The 15,811-nt window shown below is 36.8% G+C and overlaps 1 protein-coding gene across 17 annotated transcripts in view; it reads right to left on the bottom strand.

Annotated features, from left to right (window-relative positions):
- LOC103150271 (pleckstrin homology domain-containing family A member 5-like) overlaps window positions 1-15,811 on the bottom strand; it is a 117,854-nt gene that overhangs the window by 36,006 nt on the left and 66,037 nt on the right. For all 17 annotated transcript variants that reach the window (XM_016680554.1, XM_016680555.1, XM_016680557.1 and 14 more), the window contains 4 exons: window positions 13,667-13,750; window positions 5,645-5,756; window positions 3,344-3,448; window positions 1,002-1,074 (listed from right to left, as the gene is read on the bottom strand). In XM_016680554.1, the coding sequence (XP_016536040.1) occupies window positions 1,002-1,074; window positions 3,344-3,448; window positions 5,645-5,756; window positions 13,667-13,750 (374 nt within the window). The remainder of the gene's footprint in view (window positions 1-1,001; window positions 1,075-3,343; window positions 3,449-5,644; window positions 5,757-13,666; window positions 13,751-15,811) is intronic.

The raw sequence follows: 15,811 nt of genomic DNA, 5'->3' as shown, positions 1-15,811 counted from the left end.
CTCATCGTGCATGGTGGGTTTTGCTACGGTGTTAAACCCTGACAGAGCTTTAAAACTCTCCGTTTACTATCACCTAACTTGAAGTAGGCTCATAGTTTAGCCTTCGAAAACTTTGGCTCACTTCCCAGATTAGCAGACGCTTCAATTCCCTTTTCTTTGGTGACCAAAGCTCAGAGGAAGCCGACCAACGTCTGGAGGCGGAAACAAGACCTGAATACACGCATAAGGACTGCTGCTGACTGCAGCTATTTGAAGAAAAATATATGTAACTTTTGAGGATTTATCTATCTTAATTAGATTTGACATCCATTGTTTTTGTGTACTAGCTTCTACTGTTTGTACATGTAAAAAATATAGCTGCTTTTCTGGCTCTGGGAGAAGTAATTTTTAAAGATGAGCTATTATGGTCCCTTAAACCTGTTAGCATAGTTTTATAGCTCAAAATATGTTTGATACATTTTTGGACAAAATCAAAAGAGCTATTTTAGAATCTCTGTCACTTCAAACTCAAATATGCTGCTGCTAGCCACAACTTCCAACTCAACGTTTATATTCTCATGTGAATATGGTTGCAAACATATACAACCGTACATATTTGAAAAGCAGAAGTAGAGCCTCCTGCACAACCAACAAGAATGCAGCAAGTGGATTCAAAATGGTAAGTCAACAACAGCAGCCATTGTACAGCGCATACAACAGTGAAACCAGCTGACCAAGCGTCCTGGAGATCAGCTTGGGTTGCTAGGTGACGGACGGAACTCTGCTGGGGTTGCTAGGTAACGGGTTGGGCGGGTTATTTAAGCGCTTGGGTTGTTTTTAGAAGCACCAGAAACCCAAAGGTAAGTATAAAAACTTGAAAAATGTGAGTTTGGTATCATATGTACCCTTTAGGTCCTTTCAGTTTGTCTTGAAAGCTCATTTACTTAATAAAAAATATCTTAGAAATAAGGAAAAGTTTTGTGAGGTTTTGTAGGTAGGAGCAGCAGTTTAGTTGGACTTACCTCTATAGTAGAACAGACACAGGTCAGACAGGACAAACCACCTCTTTTTCCACAACTTCATGCCTGTGCTGTCCTGTAAATAAAACACAGGAAATGTCTGCTGTAATCCCTTCAGCTCAGGCAGTAAAACTGACCGTAATCTTTACAGCCATCGTGGATATGCTAAATAGACAGTTAGCATTGATAACAAACTCGGCTGTGTTTAAACTGATCTGCAGGCTGCAAAAGACATCTTGCCGGGTAAGACTGTGCTTTAAGTGCAAACTGGTCCACTTTTCACTTAAAATCTCTTTATTTATGTCCTGTCACAGACTATTTTCTAATTTACTTTTAAAGAAGAGCCAACAAAATACAACAAACTAATCTTTCTCTACCAGTACTGGCTTTTAGAATCAGCTCAAAGAGCTTTTTAGTCTGCCGTGTAAAGAGTATTAGCCGACCCTTTAATGGAAACTTGAGCAGGGTCCTTAATCGTAGATTTTATCCTGGAGACTAAAGCAGGAGGAGGGACTACAGCAACTCTGTCATTATGGTCAAACAGCATGTGGGCTGCAGTTTACCTTAAAGGAAACGTCTCCTCCACAACCCACAGTGTTTTACACATTAAGATCCAGGCGGATACGAAACGCAGTCGGACATCTTGTGTCTATTTATTCACACACATTGCTAAGTTTAACCGAACTCTTAAGGATTAATTTTACTGTGTGTTAAAAGTTCCTTAGGATTCACATCAATCACTGTGGCATGTTGATTTCCCAGTGGATCTGCTGCGGGGCTGCAGCTTTCCCTCGGCCGTGTGGAGTTCAGTGGCTTTCAGGTTTCAATGAGGCAGGAAAATAAAAGTGTAAATCCAGCTTTTACTCAGGGTAGCAGATTTGTGAGTCTTTTGCACGATCTCCATCTCCCTGATTACGGTCTCCAAAGAGAAGCAGCTGCCAGCTGCAGCAAAAAGAAACCGTCTCGTGTGCTGAGAACTGCAATCACAACTAACTGAGGCTTGTTGCAGGGAAGCGTTAGCGTCCAGTTTAGCCCAAAGCTGTTTGAAGCGCCACCTCTCAACCTGAGGCATGCAGCCCAGGTGTGATGTGTTTTAACAATGTCTCTGGACAAAATAACACTCACATTGTCTGAGACACAGAAAAACAAAACAAAAAAATCCTCTCTCTGCACAGTTGCTGCTGTGCAGTTTGGGTGGTAATATATTAGAGGATTAGATTCCATAATTAAGCATTATTTATCTGCTACAGTGTTTTATTTTAACATTATTATTGATGTGAAGTTTGTCAAAATTGGTTTGCTTATTCTTCAAATTCATTCTGTTTCATCAAAAAGTTAAATTTTCTCCAGACATTTATTGGTATTTAAGTTATATGGTGCTATTGACTGTTGGTGGTTCCCATAGCAACCAGTAACTGACAGCCCCTCCACATTTTTCTGTTCTGTAACTGTGGTATGTATGGAAGAAGAATTGGGCCAATGGAAAAAACAAAACAAAACAAAAAAACCCCCCACAATTCTGACTTTTTTCTCAGAATCTCAAAAAATACATGATTTATTCGGAGCATTGAACTTCGTGTGTGACCGAATAACTGCAGTGTGTTTCACTGTTCAGAAAGTGGTCTTAAAATGGCGAACAGAAAAACTGTGTGGGATTTTATGGCATCCTGACTCATAGAACAGCACTTTTTGGACAACTTTTTAACCAGATTGTAAAAGTGATCATTTGTGGCACTTTTGGCTTGCCGTAGGATACCAATTAATTATATGGTTATAAAGTCACACACAGAAAAACTGTTTTAGAGGATTAGGGCCAATGAAAAAAAACAAACAAAAAAACAAAACAAAACAAAACAAAAAAAAAACAACAACTTTTTTTTAGGATTCTGAAATAAAAGTCAAAATTCTCAGACTAAAGCCAAATTTTTGTGTGTTTTTTTCCCCAGTGCCACTATTCCTCTTCCATAGATATGTATTAGGATCAGCTCTGTGTTTTTTTTTTTTTTTTACAAGTGTTATGTGTCAACATCAAAATTAATTTTACCATGCACATATACTGCACATTTTAACTGTTCTCATAATTAAGGTTGTGCATTTTAGTTGTTTAATTTTACAACTGTTTTGTAAACTGTTCATTGCTCTGTACTGTGTTTAGGTTTATTTATCGTATTTTATTGAACTTATCAGAAGAAGCAGAAGCTGCTGGATTAATCTTAACCACCAACTTCACTTCCTCTCTTGTTAGAAGAAATGCAGTAAATCTGAGTGCTTCTGTTGTTAAGTTAACAAATAATGCCATTTCATTTTCTTATTAAGTTAGATTAAATGCAACATGACGTCCTCACCTGTTTGTAAAGCCAGTTTCTCTTCATTACTGGGGCGGTGGGATTCCGCCTGATGGAGTTGGATCGCTTCCCAAAGTTGTGAATCTTCTTAGACGGTCTTGAGGGCTGGAAATAAACATTTTAACCAGAATTACAATTATTTTTAGTTCAATTCTATATGCCTTTAACTGGTTGCTTGTGAAACTTTTTCACATTTTTCTACGATACAACCACAAACTTCTATATATTTAATTAGGATTTTATACAACTCAAGCAAATTACAGTGTGGAAGAAAATATATAGTGTTTGTTAAATGGAAATCTGAAAACTGTGCTGTGCATTTGTGTTCATTCCTCTAAGTTTAGAACCAACATTTCACTGTAATTACAGCCACAAAGCTTTTGGAGAAAATTTCTGCTCGCTTTGCACAACTACAGACTAAAATTTTTGCTCTTCCTTATCTGCAAATTAGCTTAAGGCGACCTGCAATGCTTCCTTGAACAGGTTAGGATAGGTTTATGGGCCAATCAAAACATATTTATTACATTTTTGTTGCACAAAATCATTCTTAGTAAGAGTTTAGTCTGCTCAGTTCTGTCTACGTTGAGTCCTTCCAGATTGAGCTGTTTTAGGGGTTCTTTCACTTTAAATCCAAAGAAGCTGCAAATGGCTAGCTCTACTGGATATATGAAGGGTCTCAGAGTAAAAGGGGCAGAAAACAAATGTATGCCAACATTTTTTCTATATTGCATTCCTTCTACTTCGCAATTATTCAGTACTTTGTATTAATTTATAACAAATATTCAAATAAAATACATCAAGTTTGTTGCAATTACTTACAGTTATCAATTAAACTATTTATTATTTGAACAATTAATTGATTAACCAGATTTTAAAAATTGTGGATTTTTCATTTAAGTGTGTTTTTTAATACATCACTAGCAATATATTAAAATAAACAAATAATTAAATTTCTTTTTAAAAATAAATATTGTATTGTCTAAAATACAGTAACAGCATTCCTTTAGTGTTGATTATTTGTAGCAGAATATTCATCTGAAGCTAATAAATGCATCTAACATGAACATATGAAATGCTCAGCCCTTCCTGTTTTACTGATTAATAACTGGTTAGAAAAAGCGTCTTTTTTTTGCAGGTTGAACCAGGTGAAGCTAAATTTCTGCCACTTTAGTAGTTTTGAGTAAAACATATTCACAAGCAAAAGGCTTTTTTTTCCTTCTTAATTGCAAATTTTTTCCTTTTTTTTTCCGTTTTTGTTTTATTTCCTTTTCGGGTTTTTTTTTTTTCCGGCAGTTGGCTTTTTTTGAGTCTGTATACTGTTGAATTAAAATTATTTCTGACCCCTCCCTGATGTTCCTGACCTCATAAGCATCAAAATTGACCAGGGTGCCTAAACGTTTATGAGGGTGCGAATACTTTTTAATGTGTTCATTTTGCTTAGTTTTAACACAGGAAGCTACTCTGAGACTCTTAAAGTCCTGGGATCAACTTTTGCACAAAGTCATAGCAAGCTTACCCCTTAAGGTTGCACATAGTTTCTTAAGCTTAGTGAAGCTCATACATATACTTATATCCAAATAGCATTACGTGTGTGCAAAGAAAAATGGTCTCATAAGCTAATTGTCAGCAGAAACTAACAAGCAGAAGTGTCTGTATATGAAACTGATTTCGCAGAAAAAGGCTCAGCCACCTGCCTCATTCAGGGCTGAAGCAGGATGCTGCTGAGACTTACACATGTAAGTCTCAGTTAAAGGTCAGTTTTTAGCACCTATGAATAGAGAACAAAGACGTCAGCGAGACCATTTGCTGATCATAGGGGAAATATTGACACCCACCCTTGCAGGATATGCAGTGAATAACCTATAGATACATCTCTGAAGCATATGAGGTACATCACACCTTTTAATTTCTTGGAATAAGGAACTTGGTTGTCAGAAAGTTCTCAGAATTGGTTGACATGTTGATGTTTTGCAACCGTTTCCATTCACACCTACGTATGTGATATGACAAGAGCTGTATAAAAAGAGGGAGCTCACTCCGACATTGTCAAGTGTGTTTCTCCATCTGCAGACGTTCAGTAAAGTATTTGTTCCTTGAAACTTTGACTCTCAGCAGCCTTATTCCGGAGATCAACTGAAAGTTTTCTCCAACAATACTCCAGTTAACGATTAATTGATTACTAAATTAGTTGATGAATATTTCTACAATCGATTAATCACGATTAACTCGATTAATCGTTTCAGGCCTACTTTCCAGATGTAATCGTTTGCCAGGCATTTTCGTGATTCCCGTGACACTTACTCTTCCTGCTGGACTGTTGGCGCAGTCGGGGATCGGCGTGTTGTTTGGGGCCTCGCTCATGGTGCTGATCGGCCGTTCCTTCTTCTCATTCGCTGGCACTTTGGAGGCAGTTCTAAACAACAAGACATCAAGACAAATCTTCCGTCAGTAAATACAGTGTGTACTGTTTCCAACTCATTTAGTGGGAGTCGCTCTCAGAAAACAGGAAAACGAGGAGGACGCGGGGTTAACGCTCTGCTCCCCTCTCATTCCTCTGAAGTCAAAGCCCTCTGTATAATGAGATCCCAGCATGGGCTTATAAATCAAACCAATTACTCCCAGTATGTCGGGCAGATAATTTTTCCAGTTCTCTGACAGCTTTAGAGTAAATGGCTTGTGAGGTCTGTCCAACTGACAGACAGTGCTGTGGGTTTATAAAAAGGAAACAATGAATTATAATAACAATATACACAAATAAATAAATACATAAATGAGGTAAATTTCCTTAGGATTTGAGCTCCAACATTTTTATGAGAGGAAATTGATGAGAACGACCAGGAGAAAAACCATTCTGGAGCAGAAAAGCCACAGTGAAGAAGGAAGCATCAAATCTAGAATTGATTTTCAGCACTGGAAAAAGAACAGTGTGTTCTAGCAACGGGTCGCTAACTAGCATCAAGGTATAATAAGATTTAACATTATTGCTGCTTTATCTGCCATAATGCTCCTTCAGGAGAGGCCAAACGTTTTGCTACATGACAGAGTATTAGGGATATACTAAAAAAATAAAAATGAAAAAATTACAGGAGTAAAGTGGAAATATTTTGAGAATAAAGTCATAATAATAAAGTTGTAATAATATGATAATAAAGTTATAATATGAAAATAAAGTCAAGATAATTATAAACTTGTACAAGAATAGAGTTATAAAATTACAGAAGTAAAGTCATAAAATTACGAGAATAGTCATAAAGATATGAATGAATGAACATAATTTATCTCTTTTTCCATTTCTTGTGCATCAATCCTGCTCCAACCCAAATAAGGAAAAAACAGGTATAAAATAGATGGACATCGAAACATTAGCCAATGTGTTACAAGTTGAGGCAGACCTGAAAGAAGCAGCTACTTGACATCGCTACATACCTGAGATTTGATCACTGCCTCATAAATCTGAGTATTACAAACACAGCAGACAGTTTTCACTTCATCGCCTATGAAATTGAACAACACATCTGGAAACGTAGAGAAGCCATAGTGTGACTAATGCTCTCTTGAGGTGAAATGCACACATTTTCAATCAGCGCTCTGACTCAGAAAGACGAGAGCGCCCGAAACTCGACTTCTGGGTTCGCTGCAGTGAACGAGTTCTGAATGTTCCCTACGCCGCCGTGACAGACGAAGCTCAAAGCGGTCCAGTAATCGATGACGTGGAGACGTGCGATCAAACACTGACACTCGGGGAGGGCTGCAGGGAGTGGACGGCCTGTTGTCCGCAGAGGTCCGGCTCCATTTGATGCTCTATTTGGCACCAAGCCACAACTCGGCTGTGAGCAGCGGATAATTAGTTTGGACCTCATAATCAATCTTCATGCAGTGAGGCTGAAAAGAAGGGAGTGTGTCAAACAGATATGAGCTGGCAAAAGATAACAGGCCAACTGAGATCAATGATTACTGTTAAAATGCTGATATGCAGCCTTAAGGTTGTTTTCTACTGGAGTTTGTATATATTTATATAAATATGTTATGTTGTGCTGCTCTTTGTGGTTACAGTGGCAACCAGTAACTCAGTCTGTTGCTTTTTCTGTTGTCGTCTGTAACTGTGGTATGTATGCAAACTACATATATACCAAATTCTGACTTTTCACTCAGAATTCTGACTTTTAGTTTCGGAATTCTGAATTTTTTCCTCAGAATTCTGATTTATTTTTCTTAGAATTCAGATTTTTTTCTCAGAATTCAGATTTCTTACTTCATAATTCTGACTTTTCACTCAGAATTCTGACTTTTAGTTTCGGAATTCTGAATTTTTTCCTCAGAATTCTGATTTATTTTTCTTAGAATTCAGATTTTTTTCTCAGAATTCAGATTTCTTACTTCATAATTCTGACTTTTCTCTCATAACAACATACATTGCTTTTTTGTCACATCTAAATATTTCAGATCACAAAACAGATTTCATTACCAGAAAAAAATGAGATTGGGTTTCTGGGGGGCTGAGTTGGTAGAACAGGCGCTTTAAATCACTGTTTTCTGGTTTCACGCAGTTGTTTCCTGTTACCAGCATAAACCCACAATGCAAATGGCTGCAGTGCAGGAAAGCATTAGCTGTAGCAAAATACCTCGGGTAACAGTCATCGTTAGTTGTTTACCATGGCTGTAAGTCAACAGCAGAGGTAATGAACCTAAGAGTGAAGCTGAAAACGCCATGCAAAGTTCATTCCTCAATAATGGCTTCTCTCACAAATGAGCAAACAGACATTTGTTATTTTACCTGCAAGAAAGCAGCCTGGTTAAGTTGTCACTCTTTATTTCATATAAATGGAACAAAATGAGTTAATTTTGAAAGAAAACAAACAAAAGAAAACAATATAAATCACTAATTGTAAAATTTATGTCAATGTTTTCAAAGGAGTTTAAGATATAACTCTTGGAAATATGAACGTAAGAGTTTTATCGCGATATGTTATGGTGCTATAGTGACAACAATACAGATTATGATTAAAGAATATTTATTATTTCTTTTTTAGATTACTGTATGGCTGTAACTCCATGTTCATAGCACCACAAACAAAATACTGACCTCATAAGAAACATTCCCATTTGAAACAGGCTTTGTCAGGACACCACTCCACAGTAGCTGCTTTTAATTATATTTATTTTGAATTTACGGATGTTGACTGATGTTCTCGTGTGAAGAAAATAGCAAAAATAAAATTTCCGATAATACTGACCGTTTTCTTTTAAGAAATGTTTTACAATAAATGATAACAAGATAAACACCTTATTCTATCTGCATCAAATCAAGATAATGGAACCAACACATAAGTACCAAAGTGTTAGATCTTTGTTTGGTGAAAGTGTGAATCTGTTTGTCCAAAAACTGTGTGGCCCGGTTCTGCTGCTGCAGAAGCTGGGCGATCGGAGCCCACTGGGGGGAAACAGTGAACTGACTCGCTGAGAGTGCATTTTAAAATGAACACACAGCACTTTCAAAGAGGTGAGGCTGCTTTTAAGCACCTCTGTGTGATGCAAAACTGGACTTTTATCTTTTTAATGAAGAAAGCAAGGCAGGCGCATTCTGGTTGTGTGTGAGCACACAGATTTCATGGTGTCAGAGCCCATTTAGCTCTGAGACAGGACCTCCACACACTCTAGAATAAATCCTGCTAATTTAACGCAGCTTATGAAAACTGGTTAAACAAAAACAAGGAAACCAAATGTTTTGCTTTTGTTATAAATTGACAATTGAATCTATAAATGGTTACTGCCACCAATAAAACCAACAAAATGCCTCCAACACATTTTTTTATGTTAAAGTGTAATGCAAATAAAATGGAATAGAGAATAAATCCTGGAAATACAAATGTTTCCCCTTTTTCTATTTTCCTTCTATGCTTATCCTGACCTGGAAATACGTCAGTCAAAACTTTTCCAGGTTGAGTAGAAACCCCATAAAAATGACAGTAATGTGTCATATAATCTCCTTTCAGAGTGATTCAAGTGCTATGGTGGCCCAGAAAGGTCAACAAAATGCAAACGCCACAAAGCAACAGCAAAATTACAAAACAACAAAAAAGCCACAAGTGAAGTTAAAATCAAAGCTGTGTCAGCAACTATATCATAAAATCTTGTTAGCATAAAATGAAATTATGCTAAAGTAGAACTTGTACAAAAGCGGATTCGTGCTGTTTTAGCATGATAGCTATTTTAGCACAATGCTAAAACGGAACTTATGCTAAAACATGAGTTATGCTAACAGGTTTACCATAAATTATGTTTTAGCACAAAATGGAATTTATGACAAAACAGAATTCAGAAAAAAATTAATTTATGCTAAAATGGAAGTTTTGCTAGCAAGTTTAATACAACTTCCATTTTAGCATCACAACCATTTTACTATAACTTCCTTTGTGGTTTTTGAAGCTGTGTTGTTGCGCTATGTTGTTGCATTGTGTGTGTGTGTTTTCTTTTTTTTTTTTTTTTTTTTTTTTTTTTTTTTTTTTTTTTTTTTTTTTTTTTTTTTTTTGCATTGTCGCTTTTGCATTTAGTTGACTCTTCAGTGTTTCCGTACATTGCAGCCTGAACCTTCATTAAGAACAGAAGATTAAAGGGAGTTCACAAGGTCAAGGTTTCAGACAGTCTGTCAAACAAAGTGAACATTTAACTATGTGTACCACAGAGTGCGTTAGGACCATAAAATTTAATCTCTTTAATCTTATTTCAAAACAAGCCTTGCTTTGTTTGAACTCAATGAAATAGAAAAGAAGTTTTGTCTATTAAGCGAGCAACAAAACGCTTTAATTTAAAATAAGTTTTCCCTAATTATAAAACATGCATTTCAGAAAAACTAAACAACCATCCTTCTGTGCGTAGTTTACAAAAAGCCCTAGAGTAAACACACACATTTGTGCAGATAGGAAGGTGAACCTTACAAGATTTTATGGTGCAAAAATACAACCAATGGACATCAGGCATCTCGGTATCATTAAAACTGACTTCGCAGACACAGACTTGTCCAAATTTTGACAGTAAATCAGATCGCGAAGGTAACAAAAAAAACAAAATTCTGTTGCAGCTGAACACAGCAAATATCTAAACAACAACTCTAAACCCACCTGTTTATTATTTGAACCATAATAAATGGTATATAAACCTACATATTTGATTATTTTAACGATGGCACTTGACAAAATGTAATGTCTGTTACTGGCTTTCACAGCTGTTGACTGTATGATGTGTTTACACCAAATGTTTATATGATGTAAAGCATTTTGAACTGTCTTCAATGCACTACACAAATAAACTTGACTGATTGGTGACACCCTTGTTCCCACCACACCTGCACTATTCAGAACAGTAGTTCATCAAAAATAATTGTCATATTTCAAAGACTCTTAAAGGCTTTTTGTTCCATAAAATCCTCTAAATCTACTGATGTACCAAGTGTTTTTCTATATGTTTCAATATGTGTTGTGTGTGACTCAATTCCAACAGTAACACACTTCAAATTATTGATCTAAAATGATCTCAGAGTAAACATGTTTTACACCTGCCTGGAATCAATAGGATTTGTTAGCAGGCACTTGATCATACAGACCACTAAAAATAGACAAAGACATAAACAATGATGGCAGCAGAATGCTTCGAGTGGCATTTACAGAGGTGGGGGAAGTGATGTCAATAACAACCTGATAGCTCAAGTATACATCAGACCCGCGGCATGTGCGGAGGTTAGGGGTCACAACCGCCTGCAAATAACTAATATCTGCAAATACTTAAGACTCTCTCTAAAAACGTATGTAACTACCTGTTTTAATAGTTCAAACATCAAATATGCCTTAATAAGCACAGTGTAAACCTCCTTAACCTGACCACAGAAGCTAATAGCACCAAGCTAATTAAATGGCGCTCTTGGATTGGTTGCATTGCAAATGCCAGCCAACAGCATTTCAAGCATCATTGTGTCTCCATATTTTACCTTCTTTAGAACATTTTATGCTCTGCAAAAGAAACAAATCTGTGAATAGGTGAGTTTATGTGCAAATAACTTGGAGAAAAATGCATAAATGCTAGGAATGGGTTAATCTAAAGTAATTAATTATTTGACAAGCAATTAATTCATAAATTGTTATTTATCTTGTATCTTGAGGGCTGGTCATCTTTCCACAACATAATGGGCAAGATTTTTCATAATATGAAGAATTAAAAAAAAATTTGTAATTTTAACATTATTTTGTGTCAGCGGTATTAAATACTAACTATATAAAAAGAAAATTCTGGTTTACTCACAGTATTAAACTTATACATATTCATAAAAAATATGGAAAATACGGAAAAATAAAAGATGAAAAGAATAAAATATGTGAAACATCCCACATGGTCTGAGTTTGGACCATTTCTCTTTCTCGTATGACACCGCCATCTTTATTTCTCTATCAACTGGCTCCCCTTAAGGATGCCCAGCGTCTCCCTCTGCTGGATGGCGGCCAAACTACAACTAAAAAAAAATCTAAGAAAACGTTTTCAGTTAATCAATCGAAACTTATTTTACTCTAGTAAACCATTAATTGACAACTAATTTTAAGTCGATTAATTGTCGACTAATGAACGCGAGTAGACGGGTTCACTGTAAATGATGTTGACTCATATCGGTGAAAAATGCAGTTTTCTTTTTAAATTATTTGTGTCTCATAACAACAGCAGCAACATGTGGTCATGCTGTTAAAGGAGTAGAAAGTGGGCCACAGATGTCCAAAACATTAAAAGCTTAAAACATTTGTTTCTACCAAACTGCCCGTGTCAATTTTGATTTATTAGTTTGACAACATAATAGAAACCAGACTCTGCTTCTTGTTCCTTTAGCTGTTAAACACTAACGGCTCTTTGCCTCCTCAGATCTGCTGCTGAAACTAATCTGGGTTGTCCTGAATTATTCATACTTCGTATTAGCTGTACAGTGCTGCTTTTAGTGTTGAAGATATCTTAAGATGGGCTGAATTGATGTCTTTCTTTATGCTGAATAAGGCAAGTTTGAATCACAATACCGAGCTGAGATGAAGATTTGTATTTGGGATGTATTTAAAGGCAAGAGAAGATTAAGTAGAGATTTTAAGGCAGGGATTTTTATCCATGTGACGTCCAAATCTGCCTTTAGCTCTAATTACTCATGCTAGACAAAGATTTCTCTCTGATTTTCTTTTCTTTTCCAAAACACCAAATATAAATTAATTCATATTTCTTTCTTCAAGCAATTTATATACCCTCCTTTTTGTAGACTACTTAAAGATATGTATCCAGTTTCTAAGTTAGAAGTCATCTTCACTCATGTGTTGTATTTCTTGGTGTGAAAAGCAGCAGAGACGTGAGAGCAACACAGCAAGGAGAGGAATGTGACGAGAAAGTGCAACGAGACAAGCTTCTATCGCTGAACAAAATGCTCTCTAGTGGATATTAGGGGTAATAAAAAACACAAAACAATTATTTTAGCTTGTTTTCTGAACTCTAAACTGAATGTGAAAATGTCTGACATCTTTTTAGCTTATCACCGTAGGTGATATGGTTTAGGATTGTGGAAGATCGACTATGACAAGGACTTCCTGGGTACTGAGCAGAGCTGATGCATGTTGCACAACATTAAACTGAGACGCTGGAGTGCAAGATTAAAGCAGTCACTAATGGCAGTGTGGGCTGTGATGCAAACAGTTGGGTAAGTGAATGGCAAGTACGCCTACAGTTTCAAAAACAGAAGCATGTTGGGGCTAAAACTTGGAGGAACAGCTGCGTTTTGTGCCGCTGACCATTGATCAGCAGGTTAAATAGTTACAAGTAAGCAAACAGGAACACTGATAATTCCTCAGGTGGACACACACCTAGCTTAGTCTGACATATTTAAAGAGTAAGATGGCTGTTTCATGTGCAGACATGTGCAAGAAAAGAGTAGCAGAGATAATAAAACAATGAAGTTTTGTTCAAAATGTGAATGAATGCATTCCCAACATCTGTAAAAACATGAGACGAGGAATTTTAAAGTGTTTGTCATTTGTTTCAAGATTAGAAATCCTGCCTAGTTATGCAACAGATAAAATCTGAGATGAGCGTCTCAGAAAGTTATGTTTTTATACCAATTTCTTGGAAATTTGATTGTTTGATTACATAACAGAGCGTGCATTGACTGAACACAAAGGGTAGAACTGCAAATAGAAAATAACTTGGGAACATCTTGTGCCATGTTTTCGACATTTTCAGAGTTTCTCCTGCATTTTGCAGAGCTCCAAAAATGTAACCCAGCAGCATTCTGACAGCAATAAACAACACACTCACTGTTCGTTGACGACAAAGATGCAGTTGTCTTGGGAGGGTAAGCCTGAGACGGGATGTTTGCAGGTCACCTTCCGCTCATTGTGGCTAAAGAGGAAAAGAAAGAAGGGATAAATTATTCAATAATGCACAAACAAGCTCAACACAAACATGCAATCCATTTTCAGGAATATGTTCGAGTGGTTTGTGTTTAGGTCAAGCTGCTGTGGGGGTATTGAGGAGGCCATCAACTCTTCCCGACAATTACAGCCGTCCATACTCATTTCCACCCTGACATAATTATAACTCTGCCACAGTCAGCTGGCCTGTCAGTGGTGGCCCTTCATGAACGCTGCCATTCTATGTTTTAGGTAATTTCAACAAATTTACTGAATTCAGACATGAGGTGAGATAAGATGTAATGTGAAGATGTGTGTTACAGTTGTGTTTGAATAATTTAGCCCAAATTTACCAGTTTATGTATTAGGATGCTCTAGGGCTGGACAACAAATCAATAACAATATATATCGCAATAAACATGTGATCAGGATCAATAGATAACACTGATCCAGAACCGCACAGCATTCTGGGAGACATAGGCAGAGTTGAATTGAACTGACGCAATATTCTCTCGTTTTGTGGAGCCAGGGTGACGCCCTGTGACATGAGGACGCCCTGGGCAGGTAGCCATCTTGTTCATGTCAAATTGAACACAGTTTTCAGCGAAAGAAGCATAGCTGTGGATGTGCAAACAATGGACAACCCACAGTAGTAAGTTTTCCATCCTCTTTTTTTCACCAGCATCAGTTAATCCTGATTACATTTTTCAGGTTCTATGCACCACAAATCTGGAACAAACTTCCAGAAAACTGCAAAACAGGTGAAAAATAAAAAAAATCAAGACTAAAAAAATTAGAGTTGTATTTGAACCACAGTAAATGAAACATTGACCAACACATTTGCTCTCATAAAAATGTAATGTTTGTTCAACTGTTGTCTGCATGTTGTTTTCTTTATAACTTTGCACTTTTGCTTTTATTATGTAAAGTCCTTTGAACTGCCTCAGTGCTGAAATGTGCTATACAGATAAACTCGACTAACTGATTATTTTTTAGTAATAGTGACTTAAATTCACAGTTCACGCATTCTCTCTAGAATTTATTAGTTTCTCATCTAAAAGTTACGTGTTGTGATGAGTAGGATGAAGAATCACAGGTTCACAAGCAGATTGAATCATTTCCACAGTAATAATCAAACAGGTGTAAAGGTAAAGCCACAAGGCTGCTCCATGTTAGAGCCACTTCTCTTCCAACATGGTGAATAGTTACTCTGTTTTTTTTTTTTCAGTGATATTCAGAGCAAGTCAAGCTGCAGTCCAAAAATAACAATTTTTAAACATGGGGTTCTTGTGTACTGAAAAAAAAGCAAATACCAAAGATGAAATGGGGGTTTTAGTTTCAGTTCGGCCTGGATAGCAGCAGCCTCCAAACGTCTGCTCTATAATTATTGGAGGCACTGTTGGCAGCAGAGCACACTGTGCGGTCTTGGGGCAGACCAATGGCACCAAACTTCTCTGGTATCATTTCCACATGCCTATACAACCCTGCACACATATGCTGGTAAAGATTTATGAGGAAAAGAGAAAGCCTGGATATACAGAATATTTCCATGCCATACTGTGAGATGTTAAATACAACTCTATAAAAGTATTTCCAGCAATTAATCCATTCCAAATATTGTATTTTTCACTTAGTTTTGAAAATTTCTACAAATAATTCACTAAATTACCATAACACAAAGCATAAACAAAGGCCTGTACTCATACAGGTTCAACCACAACATTAAGGGAGTATTCGCACCAGCCATGTTTAGTCCGCTTTAATCAGACTCCAGTTCGTTTGTTAAGAAAGTGAAGTTTGTTTGGAAATTGACAAAAAAGCAAACTCAGTGTCGGTCTCGGTTCAGTTGCAGTGGATTCCGGAGCTGTTTGAATTCATATGTGAATGTTAAACGTACCAGATCCTGGCTTAAAAGCTGAAAGCTGACTACAGTGCAGGGCATTCTGGGTAAACACAACCAAAACAAAGGAGAGAGTCTAACACTAAAGGGAGAAATGCCTTACGGCCTTTTACCAAAGAGAAAAGAGAAATCCTACAACTGCTAAAATCT

This window comes from Poecilia formosa, unplaced genomic scaffold (genome assembly GCF_000485575.1).
Source record: "Poecilia formosa unplaced genomic scaffold, Poecilia_formosa-5.1.2 Scaffold246, whole genome shotgun sequence".
Taxonomy (NCBI): domain Eukaryota; kingdom Metazoa; phylum Chordata; class Actinopteri; order Cyprinodontiformes; family Poeciliidae; genus Poecilia; species Poecilia formosa.
Note: the sequence above shows the minus strand (reverse complement) of the source record. Positions and strands in the feature narration are given on the sequence as shown.